The following is a 26,188-nucleotide window of genomic DNA, read 5'->3' as shown; positions in this document are numbered from 1 at the left end:
TTGTTTGTTTTTTGAGATGGGGTCTTGTACTCAAGCTCCTCCTCTTTCCTCAGCCGCCCGAGTGCTGGGATTGCCGCTTTGCTCCGTCATATCTGCTGTGCTCTAGGATTTCCTCATAAACCCGTCTTGCACCAGACTGCAACTACACAGGTCTCCTTACGTTCTAGTGAGCCTAACCTTAAGTGGCCGAGTCATCTCATCTCTCCACCCCTGCAGGGAGCTGAGGACTGAGCCTAGGGCCTTGTGCTGGAGCTTGCACTCTATCTCTGGGCCATGTGTGTGTTCTTAACCAACACGGCATTCCTTTTCCTTCCTGCCTGTAATCCTTTCCTCTGGGTGTTTCTGGCTTTCTCTTTCTGTTTTCACTTTAAATATCACCTTCTCTGTCCAAAGTAATCTCCCTCAATTTTTTCCTTGTAACAGATATAAATGCTTTATTTTGTTTTCATTATTTATGTTTTACAAAGACTAGGGAAAGCATGTCCATCCCTGAATCCATGGTACCTAAAGGTGTCCTTTATATGCATTATACACTGACATAATTGTAGAATAAGAATACATAAATTAGATCTGGCAGTGGTGGCACACGCTCTTAATCCCAGCACTCAGGAGGCAGACTCAAGCGGATCATTCCAGGAGAGGCTCCACAGCTACAGAGAGTTTCGGTCTCGAAAAACAAAACAAAACAAAACAAAGTTACATAAATTAATTCCTCCGTTGATAAAATACAAAGGTATTTGTTTGCAAAGAGGGAGGACCTAATTTAGCAGCATTATCTGGTCTAATTTGTAGGTTTATAAAAAAGCAAAGTGGTAAATGGATAAATGCTCAGAAACAAAAATCCTGTATACGCAAACATATAGAGATCAGATGTTCTCCGTCAGCATCTTCAGACAATGCAGAATGCTGAATTAAATGAGGGACAATTTTTCTCTAATCCCAGAACGACATCCCTGCCCACCCTCCCGTCAGCAGACGACTGGACTACGGTTCCCAGCAGCCCTGTACGAGCCCGCCCCTCGGGAGTGACGCCACCGGCGAGGGCGGGTCTGTGCTCCGGCCCCGCCCCTCGCCCCGCCGACGCCCTCCCCCAGGGTTGTGGCCACGCGCAGCGGCAGCAGTTGTTCCGCTTCCCCTCCGGCCCGGGCCGTCGCCATTGCCGAAGGCTCCTGCCCTCCCCTCCCTGGCCCAAGGGGCTCCGCGCCTCACGGCCTCGGTAGCGACGGCCGCGCCCCGAGCCGCTCCCCTCTGCCCTGCCCTCCTCCCTCCCTGCCGCCCAGTGCAGCGCTCGCCCGCGTCGTCCCGGCAGCCCGCCCCGGGTCGGGTGGAGACCTTCCCTCTCTGGTAAGTGCGGACGCTCTCGTCCGGGCCGGGCCGCCGCCCTCCTCCCGCCTCCGCGGCCTGGGCCCAGCGGACCGGGACACACGCACCTGCGAGCGGGCCCTCGGTTCCGGGCGGTGCCTCATTGTCTGCTCCCGGACTCTCAGCCTCGGCCGAGAGGAAGCTCGCGGGGCTGCGCGTACCTGGCTGTACCCGGCCGTCCTCGCCCTGCTTTACCGCGGCGCTGCACCGGACGGCTCGGGTTTGTTCCAGGATGTTCCCTCCTTTACCAGCTGCGTTCGCGGCAGCCTTGTGGCTCCGGATTCCTGTCGCGAGCCCCTTAGGTTCCGTCTGTGAGCTCTTCCTCATTCTCCACATCAGGAGAAAGTTTTTGCAGGGCTCCGGGAGCCTCCGCTTAAGAACAGAACTTAAGGATCTTCTCGTAGTTTTTGCTTGATCTTAAGCCAGGAGGTGAATGTTTGCTTCTTAAGGTTAACTTGGGTTGAGGTTGGCTTTTCACCATGTTTGGCTGTCTGAAACACGCGCGCCCTCACTCACAAATACGTTGCCGCAAATAACTTAGTGGGCTCAACCTTTCGTTTTAGAGATCAGTCAGCCAAGACAGAAGTGTATAAAACAGTTGCCATTGTGGCTTGATGGGAGGTTCTCCCCATCCTTTATCTTAATTTTAATAGGGCTAGGTAGAGTGGGAGAGATTTGTTTCCTCTTTGATAAATAACCACCTCCTGTTTGCTGCCAGGTTCTTCTTTACAAGTGACCTATAAGTTTTCTATTTTTTAATTTCTAATCTTTTAAAAAAAATGACAACCAGACCGGTTAGGCCCAAACCTAGACTACCCAGGACGAACTGTGTTTTGGATGAAGGTTGTGCGCGTCACGTTTTCCCCCCCGCTGTGCTTGACTCTTCCGCTCTTATAAGTAGGCAGGATATTGAAATAAATACAGAAGAATTTGCTCTGGAGATTTTTTTTTTTTGGTAGAGTTATCCAAAAGAATAGCATGAATAAAATTAGGTTGGGATGAAGGCAGTGAATTGTAATTTTTAAAGCAGGTTAGGGCATGTCAACTTTGTCAGAAGCCCTGTGGCATTTGTAGAACATTCTTGCCCAGCTCTTCAGTGTGTGTGTGTGTGTGTGTGTGTGTGTGTGTGTGTGAGTGAGAGAGAGAGAGAGAGAGAGAGAGAGAGAGAGAGTGTGTTTAAGGGGAAGGCCTTTTCACTGCTTTTACACCCATCCTCTGCCTTTTTTCTAGACGGCCTCATTCCTGCTCAGGCTGGCCTGACACTTCCTAGGAGTCTCAGCCTTATGTGCTAGGATTACACGTGTGAGCTAACATACTTGGCAGCCCCTGCTTTTAAATCTTTCTAGAGATTAATTAGCCAGGAACACTATTGTACATTTACGTCATGGAAACTGAACTTCATGTTGCTTTTTGGTAGGTAGGTAGGTAGGTACTGAATCTCATGTTGTTGCTTAGGTAGATGCTCATTTTAAAGTAACTTTTGGATTTTGGTAAAGAGGTTGACCTGATTCAGAGTGTTTTGTTTTCCCTAAACAGTCTATCATTACTTTTCCCTCTGTTGGGCTGTGGGGACACAGCCCAGTACTTCAGTCCTGTCATTCCTTGGTACTGTCAGTTGTTCTTAAGCTAATGACATGTCTTGCCGTGAGAGGTTTAGATGTAGAAATGCCAGGGAATGAAAAAGTACCTTGAGGTCACCTTCTGCTATTTCTTTTCTTTCTTTTTTTTTAAAACTGCATTGAACCAAAGCCCTCCCTCTGATGCTAGGTAACCACTCTATCGCTGAGCTCTAACCCAGCCCTCTAACTTTTGAAACAGTCTCACTTAGTTTTCCAGGCTGGTCTTGAACTCGTTCTCGACCAGGCAAGTCTTGAACTGGTGTTCTTCCTGTCTCAGCCTTCCTAGTATCTGGGATTGTAAACCTGCACCAGAAGAATGACTCATTTCTTTCCCAAAGCAGGTGTCTGTTTAATTTTCTTTTGAAACTGGCTCTTTTCATGATACCCTGACTTGTTTCAAACTCCTGGACTCAAAAGATTGTCTTGTATCAGGCTCCTAGTAACTGAGATCACAGGTATGCGTACCATTGTGGTGAGCAAGCAGACACTTAAAAAAAAATAAATTCTTGGGTATTTCACTTCTCTTGGGGCCATGATTCCAAGTTTACCCTCAGAGAGAAAGATTAATTCTTCTGGATTTTGTGTTATATGATACCAACACTGCAAATCTAAATTCATGAAGTACAGTTTTTAGTTGATGTATGTCTGCTAAAGGAGTGGGAGTTCTTGTGTTTCTTTGATCTTTATGATAGGCAGGTTTCCAAGTAGACACGATGAGGGTAGTTTATATTTCAGTTCAATTACATGTTTTAAGTGAAGGAACTTAGAACTTGTTCTGGTTAGCTAAAGATAAACTTTGAATTATACTTTCACAGAAGTCAAGAGCTTTTATAAGAAGTCAAGTATAAAACAAGTAGGTATGGTTGAATCCTTACTATTTTTGTCATTAATGATTATTACAGTAGTAATATTCAGTATACATTTCCTTTGGCTTTCTGAGTTTTGTTTTTTGGTTAAATTGGACTTTGGTTCAAGTCTTGAGATTAAATCAGGTCTTTTCCCGTTTTGAGTGCTTCTAGTTACAGAATTAGCTGATTCTTATTTAATGAGAGGAAGGTTGTTGTTTGTAAATTGTGCTTCTGAGTTCTTGTATCCTTTTTGTTCAATGTTTTGTCTGCTTGCATGTCTGTGAGTGTGTCAGAAGTCCTGGAACTCTAGTCACAGATGAGCTGCCATATAAGTGCTGGGAATTGAACCTGGGTCTTCTGGAAGAGCAGTCGGTGCTCTTACCTGAGTCATCTCTCCAGCCCCTCCTTTTTATTTCTTTAAGGAATTGTTCTTTGTGTATGTGTGTTTTTGCCTTCATGTGTATATGCAACATGTGGATGCCCATGAAGGCCAGTATAGAGCGTCTGATCCCTGGAACTGAAATTACAGACAGTTGTGAGCTGCCATATGGGTGATAATTGAACACTAGTCTTCTGGAAGGGCACTCAGTGGTTTTTACCGCTGAGCCATCTCTCCAGTCCCCCATGGCTAACAGTTTTGTTTAATAAGAAGTTAGAAGTAAGCATATGTTCAGGGTGTGTATTTTTTAGTTGATTTAAATTCTTTTGTTTAGTGCTTCTTGGACAGAGTCTCCAAGTATAGTCTGATTGACCCGAGTGCTTGGGTTATAGGTTGAGCTACCATGGCCAATTTACCTTGATTTTTAAAGTGGGGGTGGGGCCCTTGTGTGTTGATTTCCATATCAATACATACAGTGGTACCTGTCTCTTTAACAGTTATGAGTTACCCCGTTATATGGTACTCTATCTGCTCATTATGGTTTTCTGGTGGAGTGGGGAGAGTCTTAATGACTGTCCCTGTTGTGTATTTTCACACAATTCCCAGCAACCACATGGTGGCTCACAACCATCTGTAATGAGATCTGGTGCCCTCTTCTGACCAGCCAGGGAATGTGTAGGCAGAACACTGTATACATAATAAACCTTTTTTTTTTTAAAAAAAAAAAAAACTTTCTTCAATGTATGTTTTCTCATCTATATTTCTTTATCTAATGGGTATTCATTTTGCCTGTGTTGTAAAATCTTGCCTATTACACTTTTTACTAAATAAAATCTATTTTATTTTGAACTTTTAGTTGTATATATGTATTTATATGTGGTTTGAATGAAAGTGCCCCACCTCATGTTTGAATGCTTTTTTTTTTTATTTCAATGACAAATGTATAATAACGTGTTGAAGAAACACACACAATCATTTCCTATACAATCAAAATTATTTGTGCTGGCCTGGCATGGTGGTACAGGTCTTTAATCCTGGCACTTGGGAGGCAGAAGCAGGCCTGGTCTACACAGTGAGTTCCTGTGTAGTCAGGGGTACATAGAGTGGCCCTGTCTCGAAAATTATAAAGCAAACCAAAAGAATTGTCTGTTCTTTCTATTCATTCCTCTTGAGCTCAAACCTTTGGGTGAGCTCGGGCCCTCTGACTACTGAGTCATATCTTGGTTCTGTCTGCCGTATGTTCCAGGTGATCCTCCTGTCTCTGCTTCCTGGCTCACTGTAGCAGCATGCCACACACAGCTTATAGCTCTTGTGATTCTGGGGTCAAACTCAGGTCATCAGGTTTCCATGGCAAGTGCATGCTTTTACATATTGAGGTATCGTCTCAGCTCAGGGTCTTGTTTTCAGTTTTTTCATTGTGGTATAAAATATACCTAAGAATGCTTGCCATCTTAACGGTTTCTAAATTTATGGTGCCATGGGATTGCATTTCTTCACTGTGCTGCACGGCAGCACTACCACCCCACTCTGTAGCTCTTTTCATCTTGTAAAACTAAAAATCTGTGCCTACTAATGAGTAATTCCTTGCTTTACTTCCAGTCTCCATGATTCTGACTACTTGTATAAGTTAATTGTACCTTTGTCTTATTTCACCTAGCCTAATATGCTCAGTGATCATCCATGTTGTGGCATGTGTTAGTGTACCCTTCCTTTTATGGTTGAATACTTCGTTCTGTGTATTACCATAATTTGCTTAACCAAAAGAGTCAAAGAACACTTGAATGATGCTATATAGATATCAATATAGACAGACAGATATTTCTTCAAGAATGTCATTTTCTCCAGAACAAGCTGCTGGCTTGTATGGCAACTACTTTTACTTTTTTAAAATTCATTTTTATTTTATGTGCGGTGGTGTTTTGCATGCATATATGTCTCTTGTGAGGGTGTAAGATCCCCTGGAACTGGAGCCACAGACAGTTGTTAGATGCCATGTGGGTGCTGGGAATTGAACCTGGGTCCTCTGGAAGAACAGTCAGTGCTCTTAACTGTTGAGCCACCTCTCAAGTTCTACTTTAAATTTTTTGAGGAGTCACTAAACTTTTCCATGGTGGCTGTATTGTTTGACTGTTTTACCAGCAGTACACAGAGTCTTCAGTTTCTCCACATCCTTGCCAGTCTTAGTTTTCTCTTTGTTTTTTTTTTTTAAACAGTAGCCATCTTACTGTGTATGAAATATCTGATTGTAGTTTTGATTACATTTGTGTGCTAGTTGTCACTTAGTATCTTTGGAGGAATAGCTCAGGTTCTTACAGGTCAGTTTTTCTGAGGATATAACTTTTCTGCTGATGGGGTTAAAGAACTGGATTGGGTAGTGATATATTTAGTTGCATGAGAAACTTTGTACTGTTTTTCAAAGCTGCATTTTCTTGCATTCCACTCCCTGCTAGCATGTGGTCAATTTAGCTTTTCTAAAACGTGTAGTAGCAGTATATGCTTAGTTACTGTCTTTTAAAATCTCATAATGATGTGTAATGTTAAACATCTTTTTATAAGTCATTTATATGTCATCTTTGAAGAAGTGTCTCATTAGGTTTTTTTTTCTTTTCTTTCTTTTCTTTTTTGGTCAAAATTTCTCTGTGTAGCTCTCGGGGTCCCAGAACTAGTTCTGTAGATAGAACTGGCCTTGAACTCTCAGAGATTCACCTGCCTCTGCATCGTCTCTTTGCGTCCCAAGTGCTAGGATTAAAGGTGTGCTCTGCCACCACCTGGCTGTTTTGTCCATTCTTACTAGAGTTGTCATTTTCCTGTTGCTGGGTTATGAGTTCTTTCTATTTCATATAATAGTCTTTTATATCGTGAACATCTTTTTTGTCTTCTAGCTGATGGCTTTATGATGTGTTTGGATGCGAGAGTGTTTGGTGACTGTTCTTCGCTGCTTGATCCTTTTTACTGATTGTGTGTTATCAGTAAAATAACTATCCTATTTAATATTTTTGCATGAAATGTTTATTTTTGGTATTTATTTCTGTGGTGGGGCACAGATATATCAGAGGACACCTTGCAGAGTTCTCCCCATGCGGGTTCAATGGATGAAACTCGGGTGGTTAGGCTTGCCATCAGGTGCCTTACCCATCTCAACAGTCCTTCTGTTTGCTGTTTGAGGGGTCTCAAGCAGCCCAAGCTAATCTAGAACTCACTGTAACCGAGGATGATCTTGAACTCCTGATTGATCTTCCTGCCTAACCCCTTACAGCCATCCGCCTAAGTGCTGGAATAACTGGCGTTACAAGTGTGTGCAATTCTGCCAGGCTACCTTAGATTTTGTCTTAAAATCTTATCTGTGTCTTTTTGGCTCAATAGATTAATTAATCTTTGTCTTCCTTTCCATTTTGGTTTTGTTATCTCTTTTAAATTGTTTGTAGTCTGGCATGGTAGTACGCACGCCTATAATCCCAGCACGTGGGAGACTGAGGCAAGAAGATGGAAAGTTGGAACCTAGCCTTGGTTACATATTCATGCGAAAGACCGGTGTACAGTTTATCTTTGTTTTATTCAAAAATGGGTTTTTTAAAAATTTCGGCTGGAAAGATGACTCAGAGGTTAAGAGCACTGGCTGCTCTTCCAGAGGTCCTGAGTTCAATTCCCAGCAACCACATGGTGGTTTACAATCATCTATTATAGGATCTGGTGCCCTCTTCTGGTATGCAGGCAATGCAGGCAGAACACTGTATATATAATAAATAAACAATCCTGTAAAAAATTTTATGCTTTATCGTAGTAGATGATTAATGATTGGTTTCTAATGTTTGCTTTACTTAAAGATTGCCTGCTTAATTATTGTCAGAAGGTTTTTATTTTTAAACTTTTATTGAACCTATGTACTGTGAAGCTATCTTAACTATCTTAACGTTTTTTATGGTACAAAAAGGTTTCTTATAAAGCATGTGACAGGCATTGGTGGCACACGCCTTTAATCCCAGCACTTGGGAGGCAGAGGCAGGTAGATCACTGTGAGTTCGAGGCCAGCTTGGTCTACAGAGCAAGTGCCAGGACTACACAGAGAAACCCTGTCTCAAAAATAACAAAAAAGGCATATGTGGTAGTGCACACCTTTAATTTTAGCACTCAGGAGGCTGAGGCAGGAGGAGTTTGAAACCATCTGGACTATGAGCTCCATATCGCCAGGGCTACATAGTACACCTGTCTAAAAGGAAAAAAGTTGCAAAATAAATGCGACCAAAATATCTAATAATTTACATTGTCACCAGTGCTAACTACAGACCTCTGTCCTACCTTTCCTGTCTGAATTGGTGTAGGGAAGGGGTTTTTCTCTGGTTCCCCAGCTTTCTGCTTGACAAGGAAATGAACACCTCTCCTAGTGCATGAACCATGTTGTCATCTGTTTTTACTCTTTGCTCTTTTGGGGGACTGCCACGCAGCTCCCAAACAAATCACACAGTGAAACTTACTTTTTCTTATAAATGCCTGGCCTTAGATTTTTTTCCCCCCGGCTTTTCTTAACTTTAAATTATCCCATCTACCTTTTGCCTCTGGGCTTTTATCTTTCTCTATTTCTGTTTATCTTTTCTTTCTTTCTTATGCCGTGTCTGGCTGTATAGCTGGGTACTGGCCCCAGAGTTCTCCTCTCCTCCTTTTCTCCTTCCTTGATTTCTTTTCTCTCTGTTTCTCCTTCCGTTTATTCTCTTTGTCAGCCCCACCTGTCCTTTCTCTTGCTTTGCTACTGGTCATTCAGCTCTTTATTAGACTAATGAGGTGTTTTAGACAGGCAGTGTAACACAGCTTCACAGAGTTAAACAAATACAACCTACAAGAATGCAACACATCTTTTCATCATTAAACAAATGTTCCACAGCATAAGCAAGTGTAACACATCTTAAAATAATATTGTATGACAGTCATCTATAAAGTTCCCTTTTCAAAACTGCCAGGTTGAATCGCCTCCCCCATCCCCACCGACCCCAACACTTTTCCTGTATCATTTGCTTATTTACTTTATTGTTTTATTTATTTATTTTGGTTTTTCAAGACAGGATATCTCTGTGTAGCCCTGGCTGTCCTAGAACTCACTCTGTAGACCAGGCTGTCCTTGAACACACAGAGATCCTCAGGCCTCTGGCTCCCAGTGCTGGAAATTAAAAGCGTAAGGCACCACTCCTGGCTTTCTTTGTATTTTAATTACATTTATGATTTCGTGTTGGGCCACATTTATAGCTACAGATTGAACTCGCAGCATTTTGCAGGCAGGGAGTTGAGATGAGGGTGTCTGGTTCCAAAGATGGGGGGGAGCAAGATTTTTAGTTTCCAGAGGGGTTGGTTCCCCTGGGCTGGACAAGTCAGTCTCTACTCAGGAATTCTTATCTGTTCCCATCCTTTTAAGATGCCTCCTGTGGTGACCACACAGGAGGCTGTTGGAGCTGTGGAGGCTGCTGCTGTGGGGAGGGGAAAGTTGGTGACCTGCTGGGAGCTGGCACCAGTTTCACAGGGGTGATTCTTTTTTTTTTTTTTTTTTTTGATTTTCGAGACAGGGTTTCTCCGTAGCTTTTTGGTTCCTGTCCTGGAACTAGCTCTTGTAGACCAGGCTGGCCTCGAACTCCCAGAGATCCGCCTGCCTCTGCCTCCCGAGTGCTGGGATTAAAGGCACAGGGGTGATTTTTTTTAATATTTATTTATTTATTATGTATACAATATTCTGTCTGTGTGTATGCCTGCAGGCCAGAAGAGGGCACCAGACCCCATTACAGATGGTTGTGAGCCACCATGTGGTTGCTGGGAATTGAACTCAGGACCTTTGGAAGAGCAGGCAATGCTCTTAACCTCTGAGCCATCTCTCCAGCCCCAGGGAGTGATTCTTAAACACTAGGTACACTCCCAATATTGGACAGCTATCACTGTCATCCTCTCCAGAACGTGCCTCTTCTCCAAGAGCACTCACTTCCTGAAACACTAGCCAGTCTGCCTAGTGATCGTCCTCTGATAACCTATGTCCCATCTCTGCTTTCTGCCTCTGAATTTGCCTCTTTTTGGATGTTTTATAAAAATAGAATCATACAATGCTTGTTCTTCTGTGGTTGACTTATTTTAGGGTACCCTAAAGTCTTCAGGGTTCATCACATTGTGAAAAGTACCAAATTTCACTAAGTCATTTACCAATGTTTTATGTTTTGAATTTGTAAAGTATATTTTGTTTCCTTTGGTCTCAGGTGTTTGAAATGAATGAGTTCTATAAAATACACTGGATTGAATGAATATTGGTGTCTAATTTCCCCACCCTCTTTTTAAACATCAAAAGCAGAACCATACTTTATAGGAAAAGTTCTGGTCCTTTTCTCCCTGGTAATTTAAATCTTTTGTTTTGTTTTTTGTTTCTGTTTTTTTATTCAGGGTTTCTCTGTGTAGCCCTTGCTGTTCTGGAACTCATTCTGTAAACCAAGCTAGCCTCAAACTCAGATCTGCCTGCCTCTGCCTCCCAAGCCCTAGGATTAAAGGTATGTGCCACTGTACCCAGCTGATATCTAAATCTTAATTTGTCAGTCTAAAAATTCTGAATTCAGCCACATTATTAACTTTTATTTTTCATATTTTGCTGGTAATTATATTCTGTGAAAGTAGATTCAGGTTTTCCCTTTAAGGGTGGCCATGTGCAAGTCAGCGTGCATTGCAGGAGCACTTGGAGGCCTCTTGCAGCATTGCTGACCTCGGGACTTGTGTTAGTATTGTCTGGTGTCATCTCTACTTGTCCTTTTGCCTTGGGTCGTCTTTGGCTCCCTCCTGGTATTCCTTGTGTCCAAAGGTAGGATCCCCTGCTCCTTCCTTCCTTCCATTTTGACAGCTATGTCTTGTAAATAAAAGTTCAGTGATGTTACCTGAAACATGACTTGACGTTTCATTTCCATACATACCTCTGATTACTTGTATTTAGGTTGTCCTGTTTTCTTCCTTGCATACGTCCATCATTATTAGGCTGGCTCACTATCCTGTCCTCTCTGTGAGCTACTCAGATGTTTGATATAAAAATGTACCCTTTTCTTTTTAAATTATTCATATTTCATCTTGGTCTTTTATCCCCATATGTACCTGTTTCATGGAATTTACCAAACAGCGTTAGCTCCATGTGGAAACATCTGCCTTTCCAGGCAGATTCTCCCTGTTTACAGTGATCTTTCCTTTTTGTTTTCTTAGCTTTATGATGGATTTTTTTTGGTTCATCATTGAGTAGTAACTTAATTATAGCGGATGTGCATTTGAAGAAATGTCTGTGAGCTGGGCGGTGGTGGTGCACACCTTTAATCCCAGTGCTTGGGAGACGGGAGGGGGATCTCTAAGTTTGAGGCCAGCCTGGTCTACAGAGTGAGTTTCAGGACAGCCAGGGCTGCATAAAGAAACCCTGCCTCAGAAAACCAACCAACCAACCAAATAAATAATAAAAGGCCCAAGACCAACTATAATATGTAATATCAAGTTTTTTAAGACTTCAAACAGTTATTTGAATTTTTTTAAAATTTTAATTATGTGTCTGTGTGTCTGTCTACATGTGAGGTTGTACAATGCCCATGAAGGCCAGAGGCATTCCCAGAAACTGGAGTTACAGGCAATTGTGACCAACTTGACATGGGTGCTGGAACCAGACTCTGAGAGCAGTGTGAGCTCTTACCTCTGAACCTCCCTCCAGCCCCAAGACTTCAAATCTTTCATTCCAAATTATCGCTCACAGGTAAGGTTTTTAGAAGATTTGTTTGTTTGATTATTTAATCCCCGTCAGCTGAAGGGAAAACTCGTTCAGGAGCAATTGCTGCTCTTCCAGAGGACCTGGTCTGTCCAGATGTGGGACTCAGCACCTCTTCTGGCCTCCCACACGGTGACAACATATAAATTAAAATCTTTTTTAAAGCTTTTTTTTCTCTCTGAAAACATGTGACTTTCCAGACTTGATGCTTGTTGTTATTAGAGTCTTCCCCCCCCCCCCGCACACACACTTTATAAGACTGCATACACTAAGCACATTTTGTGCCCAGCCATATTTGGTTTGTGCGCCTGTATATATGTGTGTGTCAGAGAGAGAGAGAGAGTACCATGGCTTGTGTATGTTTGCATATGTGTAGAGACCACAGGCTGACATGGGGTGTCTTCCTTGGTCCCTCTCTGCCTTATCCAGTAAGTCAGAGTCTTTAGCTGAACTCACAGCTGGCCAGTAGTAGTAGCTTAGTACTTAAGTACAAGCTACAGTCTTTCTAAAGTTGCTAACTGCCTTGTGAGGGGTAGTCTCTGGGAATCTGAGAGTGAAAAGTAAACTTGGATAATTGGAAGCAATGATTAAATCATAGGCTAGAGTGATTTGAGAAATCTGTTTTGGAAGTCGCAGGAAGTTTGGAAATTGAAAATTAGAGCAAGGTATGGAAACTTAATGATTTTTTAAAAATCATCTTCTAAAATGTTAGTTTCCTTTTTTTGTTTGTGTTTTGTTTTTTGAGACAGGGTTTCTCTGTGGCTTTGGAGCCTGTCCTGGAACTAGCTCTTATTATTTATTTATTTTTGTTTTTCGAGACAGGGTTTCTCTGTGGCTTTGGAGCCTGTCCTGGAACTAGCTCTGTAGACCAGGCTGGTCTCTAACTCACAGAGATCCGCCTGCCTCTGTTTCCCAAGTGCTGGGATTAAAGGCGTGCGCCACCATCGCCCGGTTTGGAACTCGCTCTTGTAGACCAAGCTGGCCTCGAACTCACAGAGATCCACCTGCCTCTGCCTCTCAAGTACTGGGGTTAAAGATGTGTGCCACTACCGCCTGGCTGAAATGTTAATTCCTTAAAAATGAAAAAAAAAGAAACAAAATTTTTAGCATTATTTTATGTGCATTGGTGTGAGGGTGTCAGGTCCCCTGGAACTGGAGTTACAGATAGTTGTGAGCTGCCATGTAGGTGCTGGGAACTGAACCCAGGCTCTCTGGAATCTGGAAGGACAGCTAGTGCTCTTTCCCACCGAGCCATCTCTCCAGCTTTTTTACTTTTTTTTTTTACTTTAATTATTTTTGTCACTAGGTGGAATTTTTACTAGAAGAATAGTCTAGATAAACAGATGTCTGCCATACCACCCTCCAAATACGCTCAAGTACATTCTGTCCAAAAAACTTTGACAGCCTGGCATGGTGGTGCACATCTTTAATCCTAGGATTTAGGAAGCAGAGACTGATGAATCTCTGTGAGTTCAAAGACAGCCAGAGCTATATCATGAGCTCTTGTCTCAGAAAGCAAAAACAAAGCAACGGCATAAAATAAAGAATAATGTTGGGTCCAGTGGGGTCGCGCAAAGATGGGGACAGACCACCAAAGTCTAATAGACCAGAAGCAAACTTTATTCCAGAAACCAGAATCCAGGAAAAAAATAAAATAAAAAAATCTCTATGGAGCACAAAAAGCTTATCAGCTGAGACCACAGCCAGAAATGGTTTGTGTAAGGCTGTGGCCAAGGCCAGTTTCTAAACCCACCTTTTTATAGTAGGGGCACCAAGCATTAGGTCTGAACAAAGGAATTGTTATAATCTCGAGGTAAAACTCAGATACAGATTGCCTTACTTTACAATCTCCATTAACAGTTTTTTAGTTAAACTAGTGTTTGTACTTAATCTTTCTTGGTACTTCCAGATAGTGTTTACTGAAGCTGTGCTCTCCCCTTTGATGCTGCCAGTTTCACACACAGGGATAATGCATAACCCAGTGGTCATATATCTATTTCCTAAAAGTTGACTCAGCTCATATCCGTAGGCTAGCCTCAGTTTGCAGAGAGATGCTTTGGTCTTGTAAATAGAGCTATGGGTTGTAAAGCAGAGTAACTCACTGTTAATAGTTAATCCTTAAGATATCGAGAAAGCTGCTGATAGTCTATTCTCATTCTCCTAGGCTTACAACTTATTTCTTTATTTCTACGTTCCTGTTTCTGGAATCTACATTTTTATATTCTTATTCTTGAACCCTTCAGATAAAATCATGAAAACAATTCTTTCTGAGAACATAACAAAATCTATATAAATGGTTTTGTCGTTTTTTTAAAGTAGATGCACTCAAAAGCTGTGTGCACTTAAATACTAAAATAAATCGGACATGGTGGCACACACCTTTAATCCCAGCAGATGGGAGGCAGAAGCAGGCAGATCTCTGTAAGTGTGAGGCCAGCCTGTTTATGTAGTGAGTTTCAGGACAGGGTATAGCACACTCCTACCACTGTTGTGCCTCACGTTGTCTTTCAGACATGTGTAGCTGAGATTGCCCTTGAGTTCTGATCCCTGTCTCCACTTCCCAGATGCTAGAGTTACAGACATATGCCACCACTACTGACTTGATTAGTCATCTTAATTCTTGCCAATATTGACATTATAAAGTGATATCTGCTGGTGGCCTTATTTACATTACTATAGTATCTGAGGTTGGTCATATTCACATTCTGTTTGCTTATTTATTTAGATTTGTATTAAGATTTATTATAATAATCACTTGTTCAGAAAGGATGGTATATACCGCCACCCTCCTGAAATGGGGGAGTTTTCTGGCTCATATATTTTCTATGTCTGCGTGAGTTCCTGCATGTATGTGTGAGTACCATGTGTATGCCTGATAACTCAGAAGGTAAGAAGAGAGAGGTATTGAATCCCTGGAACTGCACTCACAGGTAGTCCTGAGCTGCCAGGTGGGTGCTGGGTGTCAAACTAGGTCCCTGCAAGTGTTCTTAATTGCTGAACCATCTCTCCAGCCCCATTTACTTTCATATTTAGTTTGAAGTATTTTTTGATGCTATACCTATAAGGTAAAGTTGAGCTGTTTCTTTGCCTGGATCCCTCTAAGAGAGGCTGAGGGTTTATGTGACTACCGTATTAGGAAGTACATTCCCAGAGAACAGAAGTGTGAGGAAATGGAAGTGGAGCCTGGAAGGAGTCGTCGCCAAAGGGAAATCTAACTATAGGCTCCTTGCATTGTCCCATCCAGACAGGGTGAGAATGGAGTGGTCCACCCACAGTTAATCCCCCGTGCCACCAGATTGCATATGTTTGGATACCACATAACATATCCGTGTTGTGAAGTGTTATCATGTTATCCTGAATGAAAAAGTTGACCTCATCCAAAAGCTGTTTGCTGGGTAGTAGTAGTTTGAGAAGATATGTCCAGAGGCTCTGAAAAGCAGCAAGTAATACAATATCAGAAACTGATTGTGTAATATAAAATTACAAAATATTTTCCTATTAGGTATTTGTGTATTATGTATGTGTGTATAATTATTCTTCCAAAACATCCTTACTGTTTCGTGGGCTTTTCGTCTTCCGTATAAATTTTAGAATTGGTGTCCCATTGTTTCACAAAGGCTTCTTGGAATTGATGATGATGATTGTAATGAATCTATAGATCAGTTTGAAGAAAGTCTGCATCTTTACAATTTTGAGTAAATTCATAAACATTATTATCTTTCCCCATAACAACAGACCTCTGGGCATGTCTGAGGGAGTGTCTAGATTGTGGGACAAGCCACCTTTCCATGGGCTGGGTGGGACAGACTGAATAAAAAGTAGAAAGGAGCTAAGAACTAGCATTTCCCCTGCCTGCTTCCTGAGTGGGCTAGAGTGTGGCCAGCAGCCTCATGTTCCCACCACCACGCCTTCCCTACCAAGATGGACCGTGCACTCAAACTGTGAGCCAAAATAATAAGGCTTTCTTTTGTAAGTCATTTTTGTTACATATTTTACTACAGCAACAAGAAACGTCACTGATGAAACTTCAAAATACTTCGCCCACATCTGCCTTCTCCCCAACCCTACTCTTTGTGAAAGAGTAGGCAATACAGAGTGTTATTCAACTTACTTAGTGATCGAACAGAGTCTAAAAGTAAAGGTTGACTTTGTTTTCAAGATACAACTTGAATGGCAGCTGTCTGTTTAAATTTGTTAGCATTATTTATTTGAAAAACATTTCCAGATTTTATTTAATACCTTGCTGGGTACTTGTAGTTAATTGAAAAACATTACGTCAGGCGTGGTGGTACACGTATAATCCCAACATTCTGTAGGCTGAGGAAGACGAACTTCAAGTCTACCCTGGACTATGTAGGGACCCTCTGTTCCTCCCTCTGCAAACCTATAAAATTAGTGTCTCCTCACAAAGGATAGAGTTCAGGAGAGGATGTAAGATACATCAAATCAGGTAATGATAGTGGCAGTGTCAAAATCTAGTCAGTATGTTTAATACACAGCGCAGAAAACTCCTATTGTAGGTGTTACTGTCTGACTGTGTAAAGATGAGAGTTAGCAGTCACTGCTCACAGTCAGTTTTGTTGAGCCACACACATTTCAGTTCAGCGTCCACATGGCAGCTCACAATCAACTGTCTGTAGCTTCAGACTCAGGGGATTTGATGCCTTCCTCTGACTTCCACCAGCACTAGACTTGTATGTGTGCAGACAAACACTCATACACAGAAAATAAATCTTAAGAAGTAGCTGTGGCCAAGCACACCTGTAATCCCAGCAGTTGGAAGATAGAAGTTGAAAGTTACCAGGCATGATGGCATATGCCTTTAATCCCTGCATTTGACGTCGGGAGCTGCATGGTGAGACTCTGTTTCAAAAAAGCTTAAAATTATCCTCCATAAATAGCTAGTTTGGAGGCCAGCCTGGTCTACATCAGACCTGTTGCCAAATGTGTATATTCTTAGGTATTAGTTGATAGTTGTTAAGGCTCATTTCTCCTGAAGAAGTTTTGTATTGTTTTTTGACTCACCAGAGCATGCTACCAAATGAAGCTGTATCCCACAGAATGAGTTTAGACCATTAAAATGTATTTAGAGCTGGGAATGGTGGTTCATTCCTGTAACCTTAGTGTACACTAAGGATCACAGGTTCAAGGCCAGCCCTAACTACACAGCAAGCAAAGGTACATGTGTGGGTGGGTTGGGGGGGGGGTTAGGATTTCTCGGTGGTTTTGTTTGCTCCCTTTCACTATGATGAGGCTTGCTAGTTAAGGTATTTTCATTTCCTGCCCAAAGAGATTTATTTTGATTTGTGCCTGTAGAATACAGCTTTTTAGATCCTAGCTTTATGTGAAAGGGACTTCCATTAAAGTTTTCAAACTCAGGCATACTGGTTTTGTTGCCTGTCCCTTCTGATGCCATCAAAGTAGAAGTTTTTGGTAGGTTTAATCAAGCATTGAGAATAAGTGGGCTAGCAAATGGCTTAGTCTCTCGAGTAACTTTGCTTTGTTTCTGGACTTAATAAAATCGTCTCTCATCTATTTACTAATATCATTTGTGCACTATAAAAACTTTCCTTTTTACACTCATTTGTATATGCATGTATGGAGGTCATACATGGTGTGGATTCTGGAGATAGAACTAGGCCATTGTGCTCAGCAGAAAGTATCTTTGCCGACTGAGCCATCCCCCAGGCCCCATGAGTTAAAATCTTTTCATCAGTTACCCAAACTTGTATTTATGTGAATTTGATGCAATTTGATTTCCCTTTTTTCTTCTCTGCCTTGCCTCTTCGCTATGGAGCTTTGCCATATTGACCTGGCATTTGACTGGTGGTCTCATCAGGTGGACGCCTGCTTCCTCTGTTTGGAAGCCTCTGTGTGTGGCAGCACTGTAGGTAGTTTGGGTGTGTTTTCATCTGTACTTACGCTCTCAGAGGTTCTTAACCTTTGGGGTGCGATGATATCAGCTTACGGCGAGAGTGTTAGAGTTCTGGTTAGTGTTGCTACATTAATAAGTTACTGAAAATATATAAAATTTAAGTATGAAATTTGAATTAGAATTCCACTTTCTTGCCATGTTTTCTGGTGATGCGTTTTTCCCTTGCTGTGCTACAGTCTATCCCAGTAGATTATAATAAATTAATTTCTGCTGGTTAGACTGACTGGTTCCAGACACCACTTCTTTATTTCTGCCGTGTATTTAACTACCCCTGGTCTTCTTCAGTACACAATTGAGTAATTGTTTGTGTTTGAGGCTCGTCACAGTTAAACAATGGGCCTGTTAAAAAGTACAGTGTGTTTTGGGCACACTTTTTGTTTCGCCTACTTGTTTGTCACTGAAAAGTAGCAAAAAGTGAACAGTCTGGAGAGCGACACTACTTACTTGCTTTTTTTTTTCACATGTTTTTGAGTAGTGGTAGAACAGAATATAGGGCACATTATCAGTTTATCATGGAATTTGTTTTAGCTTGGTTTGATTTTGAGACAGGGTCTCATGTATCTCTGGCTGACTTCAACTCCTTATGCAGCCTAGGATGACTTTGAACTTCTCGCCTCCAACCTCCCTGTGGTAGGATGCATGCACCCCTTGTCTGGTTGTGTACAGTTCTGGGAGTTGTACCCAGGGCTTCATGCACACTGAACAAGCAGGCACTCTACTAGCTAAGCTGCATCTCCAGTCCCATAAATTGGTTTTGTGTCTATTGTTCTTGCCTAAATATAAGATTAAAGAATTTTATCACATTATTAGGCACTTTTCAGGCACTTAACACTGTCAATAGAAGCAGTACACAAAAAAGCTGCTTTGTAGGGAAGAGACTGAGGTCATAAGTCAGCTGTGAGGGACAAGTACGAAGGCTTTCAAAGGTAATCCTGTTAATATGGCATGCTCTATCTGTGTCTAATAAACTGCTGTGTGAGAAAATGACTCCTACGGTCAGGAAGGATAGACTTCGTCAGGGAATAGAAGAATATGGTCGACATGAGTCATTCAGCATTCCTGTCTAAGATATGCAAAGCCCTTGCCCTTTGGACTGAGTGAAATGTTGAGGAAGAAAATGACAAATCATGACTAATTGTCACAGTTGTAATTCAGTGCCAAAAGTCATCCAGTGCACCATGTTAGCAAAGAGACAAGCATGAGGAAAGAGCTAGGATTCTTGGATTCTGGTAGTAGATCTGCTGCACAGAATAGATCTGTGTGCAGGTTTTAGGTAAGTCTCTTATTTTCTGGTAGGTTATTTCTTTCACCTATCAAATGTGTCAGATAATGTATGTCAAAGTAATACACCAGAACAAGTAACATTTGTGACATACTCTGAAAGAAATAAAAGCTGCAGGATTCAGAGGGAAATAATAATGTCTGCATCTCATTCTCAAATTATAGCTGCTTTTCTCCGAGTCATAGAAATTGAGCTAAATTGAAGAAGTAAAGATTATTTTAAATTTTATATGGATGCAGTTGGCCTCCTTTTATTGTAGATAAGCGAAGGTTTCCTCACAAAAGATCAATATCCAATTACCATTCAAAACTTTGTTTACTGAGGAGTTGTTTGTTTTCCTAACATGCATACTTTTATATCAGAATTTACATAAGGTAGGGATCTTTAGCTACTGTAACTCACTCTTTTAATAAGACTAAAGAGCCAGTGAGATGGCTCAGCTTTCTCCAAGCCCGATGACCTGAGTCTGATCCTCAGGACCCACACAGTGAAAGGAGCAAATTCACTCCCTCAAGCAGAGGTAGGACTGGATAGATGGTTCTGTGGGTAAAGCACATGGCAAACTATCATCAGGACCCGAGTTTGGATCCCCAGCACCCATGTAGAGCCAGGCATGGTAACATATGTTCCCTGTGTTCCTACAACAAGATGAAGACAGAGACAGGAGAATTTCCCAGAAGCTCATGAGCCAGAAAGCCTGTCATACTGAGCAGTAAATGATTCAAAAGGTGGTGGAAAGCAAGGGCTCATACCTGAAGTTGCCCTGTGACCTCCACATGCATCCACGTGCACACTTTCAGGAAGATTAAAAAACAAAGGATACTGGAGAGGCAGCTCAGCAGTTATCCTCAAGAGGACCAAGACCGAGTTCAGTTATTAACCCTACATCTGGTGGCTCACAAACTCAGAGAACATCAACACAAGGGAATCAGATACTTGTTTGTCCTCCTCAGGCACCCACACACAGGCAGAATATACTCACACAAGCACACACACATAAAATAATTTAAATATAAATGTCAAATTCATAACTATACTTGAATGTAAATGAGGTTAGCTATGGGGGTGTGTCACCTATGTTTCTGAGCAGAGCATTACAAGGTGACAGTCTTGGCATCGTAGCCACACTGATTCTTGGGCATGTTATACATTTACCTTTATCATTGTACTCAGATCAGTCAGGTTCCATGTGTCAGCTTTTCAGAGCCTGACTCCAGCATCCATAGCACACAATGCCCTGTGCTCCATTCTCCTTGCCTATCTCATTAGTTCACTTTGTCCCTTTAGACACTTGTACTTCCAAGTCACATATAGTCCCAATTTTATTTATCCTCTTCATGGTTCCCTATGTCTGTGCTATAGTATAGCTCTGGAATAGTGCTGTAGTGAGCACTGGCCACTGGCCTTCTTGTCTCTGTGACATGCTGAATAGGAGACTCTTGGTAAAACCATCAGTGATATAACTGGGTCTCAACAGAAGTTCTTGTTTTAGTTTTGGGAGAAGCCTCTATGGTCACTTTCTTTTTCTTTTTTAATTGTATTTTTTTAAAAAATAAATAAATTTTTTTTTTCATTTTACATACCAATCCCAGTTCCCACTCCCTCCCCTCCTCCCATTCCTTCCACCTTCCTCCCTCCCCGCTTCCGCTCCTCAGAGATGGTAAGGCACATTACTTTGAGGAAGGACCAAGGCCCTCCCTACAAAGAGAATGGGTTCCAAAAAGCCAGTACAAGCAGTAGGGATAAGTCTCATGCCACTGCCAGTGGTCCTGCAGTCTGCCCCAGCCCTACAGCTGTCACCCACATTCAGAAGATCTAGTTTGGTCCTATGCTGGTTTCTTTCCTGCTCATCTGGAGTTGGTGAGTACCCATTAGCTCAGGCGAGCTGTTTCAGTGGGTGTCCCCATGATGGTCTTGACCTCTTTGCTCATGTTCTCACTCGTCCCACTCTTCGACCATGGTTGCTTTCATAATGACTGGACACTCCAACCAGTAATGCTGAAGGGGCTCCCTTTGGACTCTCAGCATTTATTGTTACTTGTTTTCTTAATGACTGCTGTTCTTAACAAGTGTTAAGCTGGAATCTCAGCCTAGCTTTGATTTGCTTTTCCCTGATGGTTTATCGAGGTTGGATATTTTTTTATGTTTATTGCTGTTTGTATTTCAGATTTATTTTGTGTGCATGTGTTTGTGACTGTAACAGCAGTGCCAGAGGAGATTGTTGGAATTCAGTTTACTTCCTGTCACTTTGTAGGGTTGTCAAAATGTCGGACCTGGATGCAAGCTCCTCTACCTGCTGGGGCACCCCACTGTCCTGTATTTTGATTTTGAGAATTGTTCATTTCATTAGCCCATGTATTGATTAGGGTGTTTGATTTCTTGTTATTTAGGCTTTTTAGTTTGTATATTGTCAGGCATGTCCAACCTGTGGTTCATGGGCCACATGGATAGAAAGAGACCCAAAACAAAATATTAAATTTAGTTCAAATATTATGATTTTTTTTAATCTCTCGTGTGTGAGAGAGAAAGAGAGATTCAGTTCTGCTTTGTAGATGACAATGAACATAGCTGTTTGATATTAAACCTCTATAAGCTATATAGCTAGCAGAGTTTCCCTATTCAGAACATCCTTGCCTACATCAGTATTGGAATCTTTTTTCCTCTAGTGGTTATAGATTTTCAGTTCTTACATTAAGATCTTCGATGCATTTGGAGTTGACTTTTGTGAAAGTTAAATATGAAATTCTTCTGTATATGAACATCCAGTTTCCTAGCACCATTTGTTGAAAGGCTATCTATTATTCAGTGTATATTTTTAACATCTTTGTCAAAAATCAGGTGTTTTTATCTGTGGGATTGATATCTGGGTCTTCTGTTTATCTGTGTGTCTGTTTTTGTGCCAGTACCACGGCTCTATAGTGTAACTTAAGCTCAGGTGTGGTGTTAACTCCCATATTCTTATTTTTGCTAAGGATTATTTTGGCTCCCTTGGTATTTTGTGCTTCCATGTAAACTTTAAGATTATTCTTCCCATTTTTTTGTTTTTGTTTTTAAGACCAGTGTGAGTGTGGGGGGGGGGGTGTAGCTTCCGAGCTACAGAGAAACCCTGTCTTGAAAAACCAAAACCAAACAAACAAAAAACTCCAGGTGTTTTTATACTCCCAGTACTAGGAAGGTATAAACAGGGGGATCCTTGGGGCTTGCTAGCCATCCATTCGATCCAGTTATTGAGTTCAGGCTTCAATAAGAGACCCTGTCTGAAAAATAGAAGGTATAGAGTTATTGAGGAAGACACCTTTATCCACTTCTGGCCTTCGTTGCATGTGTGCACATCCATGCACATATAAAGGAGAGCCAAGGACCATCTCTGCTTCTGACAGTAGGCCTACCAGAGATATCCAGTGTGGCTGTTCCCTGCAGAAATCAATTTTTCTTAAGACTCCATATTATGTGGCATGCCATGCCTTTAATCCTAGCGCTTGTGAGGCTGGAGCAGGAGGAGCCCTACAAGTTTAGGCCTAATTATTTAAAAACAAACAGGCTGGAGAGGTGACTTGGTGGATAAGAGCATGGCTGCTGTTGGGAAGATCTGGATTTGATCCCCAGTATCCACATGGTGCTCACAACTGTCTGTAACTCCAGTTCCAGGGAATCTGACGCCCTCTTCTGGCTTCTGGTGGGCGCACGCACCTACACACACAGACACACACACACACACACAGAGGCAAAACACAACACATTACAATAAAAACGTTAAAAAAAATTGAATTTTTCTAATTTGCTTCTCTAATGCTGTGGCAAAACACGGATACCTTATGAAAAATTTAAAACTAGATATTGACCAATAGCAAATTGAGGAAGGGAAAGAAAGAAAAGGCTGATGTATAGATTGCACTCTGCTATCAAGGAATGGCACGGGAGGGATGCTGCTTACTGACTTGTTCCCCATGTCGTGCCAGAGTGGGCTGGGCCCTCCTACATTGTCATTAGTCATGAAACTACCGCAGGCCAGTCTGATGGAGGCAGTTCCTCAGTTAAGGTTTTCTCTTCCCAGGTGATTCTAGTTTGTGTCATGTTGACCAAATGAGACGATACACAAACATGTTCATTTTTATTTTGGAATCATCTCAGAATCATTGGTTAGTTAAATCACTTGTAATGTGTTAGCGTGAACATATTCTTCAAGCGTTCAGTGCAGACTGGTTTTATTGAGGCAAATTTGTTTTATCTTTTATCATGTATTTACCCAGATTTTGCTAATGTAACTAACTGGATCACATTTTCTAATTTGCAATTGTAGTGATTACTGTCTGTGCTGTCTAACCTTGTTATTAATTGAATGTTTTGCATGTTGCCTCTCTTCCAGGCCATTTCATAATTCTGAATCATGTCTGATAACGGAGAACTAGAAGACAAGCCTCCAGCACCTCCTGTGCGAATGAGCAGTACCATTTTTAGCACCGGAGGAAAGGATCCTTTATCGGCCAATCACAGTTTGAAACCTTTGCCTTCTGTTCCAGAGGAAAAGAAACCCAGGAACAAAATTATCTCCATATTCTCAGGCACAGAAAAAGGTAAACAGCTGCTATAATTTCGGAAGTCTCCTATTGGCACATGATATGTTTCCTATCTTGATACTGTCTATGGTGAATAATAGACGGATCTACGAGAACCCTTGAGGGCTGAAGAGATGGCCCAGGAGTTACGCTCGTTTGCTGCTCTTGCAGAGGATGACCCAGGTTTGATTCCCAGCACCCACGTGGCAGCTTACCACCGTCTGTAACTCTAGTCCCAGGGGATCCAACACCCTTTTCTGGTCTCCACAACTGCTGCCTATACCTCTCATACATGTGCTGCAGGTACATACACGCAGGCAAACACTCATACACATAAAATAAAAATAAATAAACCTTAACAAAGAAAAAAGAAAACTCTTGATAATAGGCACTATTAAACAGACTCTCGTGGGCTTGATGCCTCAAACCCTTACTTAGTACTTGGAAGACTGAGGCAGGAAGATCAGTTGAACTCAGGAATTCAAAGTCAGACTAGAAAACACAGGGATACCCTGTCTTTAAAACAACAACTACCCCCCCCCAAAAAAAAGATGTATTCATTCATTCAGCGTCTTATTGTGTCGCCAAAGCTGTTGGTCCTCCTGCCTGCAGTGTGTGCTGTCATGCCCAGCAAAACTACCTTATTAAAGTGTGAATGCTTGTTCAGTCTGCTTGCTACATAAAGTGAATTTCTATTCTTACCTTCATTTTCTGAGACCTTTATACAGCTCCCTGACATTAGTGGGATTTGTGATTGCCCTAATCTATTTTGTGTGGCTTTAACAAAGTATCTGAGAAGATAGGTACTTTATGTGGGTGTGGTGGTGTGCACCTGTAATCCCAGCACTCAAGGGGCAGAGACAGGTGGCTCTCCATGAGTTTGAGGCCAACCTGGTCTGCATAGTAAACTCCAGGTCATCCAAGACTATGTAGTGAACTGTCTTAGCCCTCACTCCACTCCCCCCAAAGAGGTTTATTTTGTCTGTGCTTCTGGTGGCTAGAAACTCCAAACAGCACAACAACCCCAGTGTCTAATGAGGTCCATGTCACAGCGTGGTGAAGATTCAGAAGAGGACCCAACTACTTATGAGAATGTTTAAAACCCAGAAGCAGGGGGCTGGAGAGATGGCTCAGTGGTTAAGAGCACTGGCTGCTCTTCCAGAGGTCCTGAGTTCGATTCCCAGCAACCACATGGTGGCTCACAACCATCTGTAATGAGATCTGGCGCCCTCCTCTGGTGTGCGGGCATACGTGAAGGCAGAATGTTATATACATAATAAATAAATATTTTAAAAAACAAAAGCCCAGAAGCAGAAGAGTCAGGAGGTGCAGCTACCCTTTGTGAGAATCTGCTCCCTCAGAAATTACTATGCTGACACCATTAATCCATTCTGAAAGTGGTCATTACTCCTATGAGGTCCTTCCCCTTAAAGTTCCAACTACTTTTCTATACCATTTTTATTGTTTGGTTGATTTTTGTTTTGTTTAGACATTCCCTATAACTGAGACTGGCCTCAAACTCTATGTAACTGAGACAGGTCTTATGACTGCTAGTACTCTTGCTTCCACCTCTCAGGGAACATGAGTGATTACAGACATGCAGAACCATGGCCTGCTTTTTTATAGAATACTGCTTACTGGGGATCAAGCCTCCAGGGTATGAACCATTAACAAACAAGTCATATATAAACTAAACTATAGCAGTGATATTTGAGGTACATGCTCATGATGGTTAATACCAGTTGTCAGCTTGATCTAGAATCAAGATGGAACCACCTGCTCACTGTCGTTGGCCCACTGGCTGGGATCCTGAACTATATCAGTGGGAAAAGGAAGAAGAATGGCAATTTGAAAGCCTGTTCAAGTATCAGCATCCACATAATGAAAGAGAACAAACACCCACAAATGGTCCTCTTATTTAAACACATACCACATGCACACATAAATAAAAAAAAGGAGGGGGGGCAATGTGGAATGAGATTCAGTGGGTAAAGTGCTTGTTCTGTAAACATGAAGGTCTGAAGTCGATCTGCAACCCCTATATAAAAAGCCAGATTGCAGTGTGTACCTGTAACCCCAGAATTGGGAGGGAGGGGACAGGCAGATCCCAAGGGTTCACTGGCCAGTCTAGCCAGCTGATGAGTTCCAGGTTCAATGAGAGACACTGTCTCAGAAAGTAAGGTAGGGGATGATACAGACAGTGTAGACATCTGGCCTTCAGGGTATGCACATAAAAAGAATTAGGCCTTTTATAACAAATTCACAGCCTGGCGGTGGTGGCGCATGCCTTTAATCCCAGCACTCAGGAGGCAGAGGCAGGTGGATCTCTGTGAGTTCAAGGCCAGCCTGGTCTACAAGAGCTAGTTCCAGGACAGGAACAAAAAAAAAAAGCTACGGAGAAACCCTGTCTCGAAAAAAAAAAAAAAATTCACTGAAGGGATCCTTTGCTTACCTGTTAAT

The 26,188-nt window shown here is 42.0% G+C and overlaps 1 protein-coding gene across 2 annotated transcripts in view; it reads left to right on the top strand.

The window, feature by feature from the left end:
- Positions 1 to 1,088: 1,088 nt before the first annotated feature.
- The window catches only part of Pak2 (p21 (RAC1) activated kinase 2), a 62,305-nt gene continuing 37,205 nt past the window's right edge, over positions 1,089 to 26,188 (top strand). Inside the window, exons 1-3 of one of the 2 annotated variants that reach the window (XM_041673324.1) lie at positions 1,710 to 1,791; positions 11,769 to 11,943; positions 23,539 to 23,746. In XM_041673324.1, the coding sequence (XP_041529258.1) occupies positions 23,560 to 23,746 (187 nt within the window). In that variant the 5' untranslated portion in view covers positions 1,710 to 1,791; positions 11,769 to 11,943; positions 23,539 to 23,559. Of the gene's footprint in view, positions 1,345 to 1,709; positions 1,792 to 11,768; positions 11,944 to 23,538; positions 23,747 to 26,188 lie in introns of those variants that run through there. The other variant, XM_041673323.1, reaches the window with a different exon arrangement.

Source organism: Microtus oregoni, unplaced genomic scaffold, assembly GCF_018167655.1.
Source record: "Microtus oregoni isolate MIOR12 unplaced genomic scaffold, Mior012 000023F_ref0000262, whole genome shotgun sequence".
In the NCBI taxonomy this organism is placed as follows: domain Eukaryota; kingdom Metazoa; phylum Chordata; class Mammalia; order Rodentia; family Cricetidae; genus Microtus; species Microtus oregoni.
This window is presented reverse-complemented; position numbering and strand designations above follow the sequence as displayed.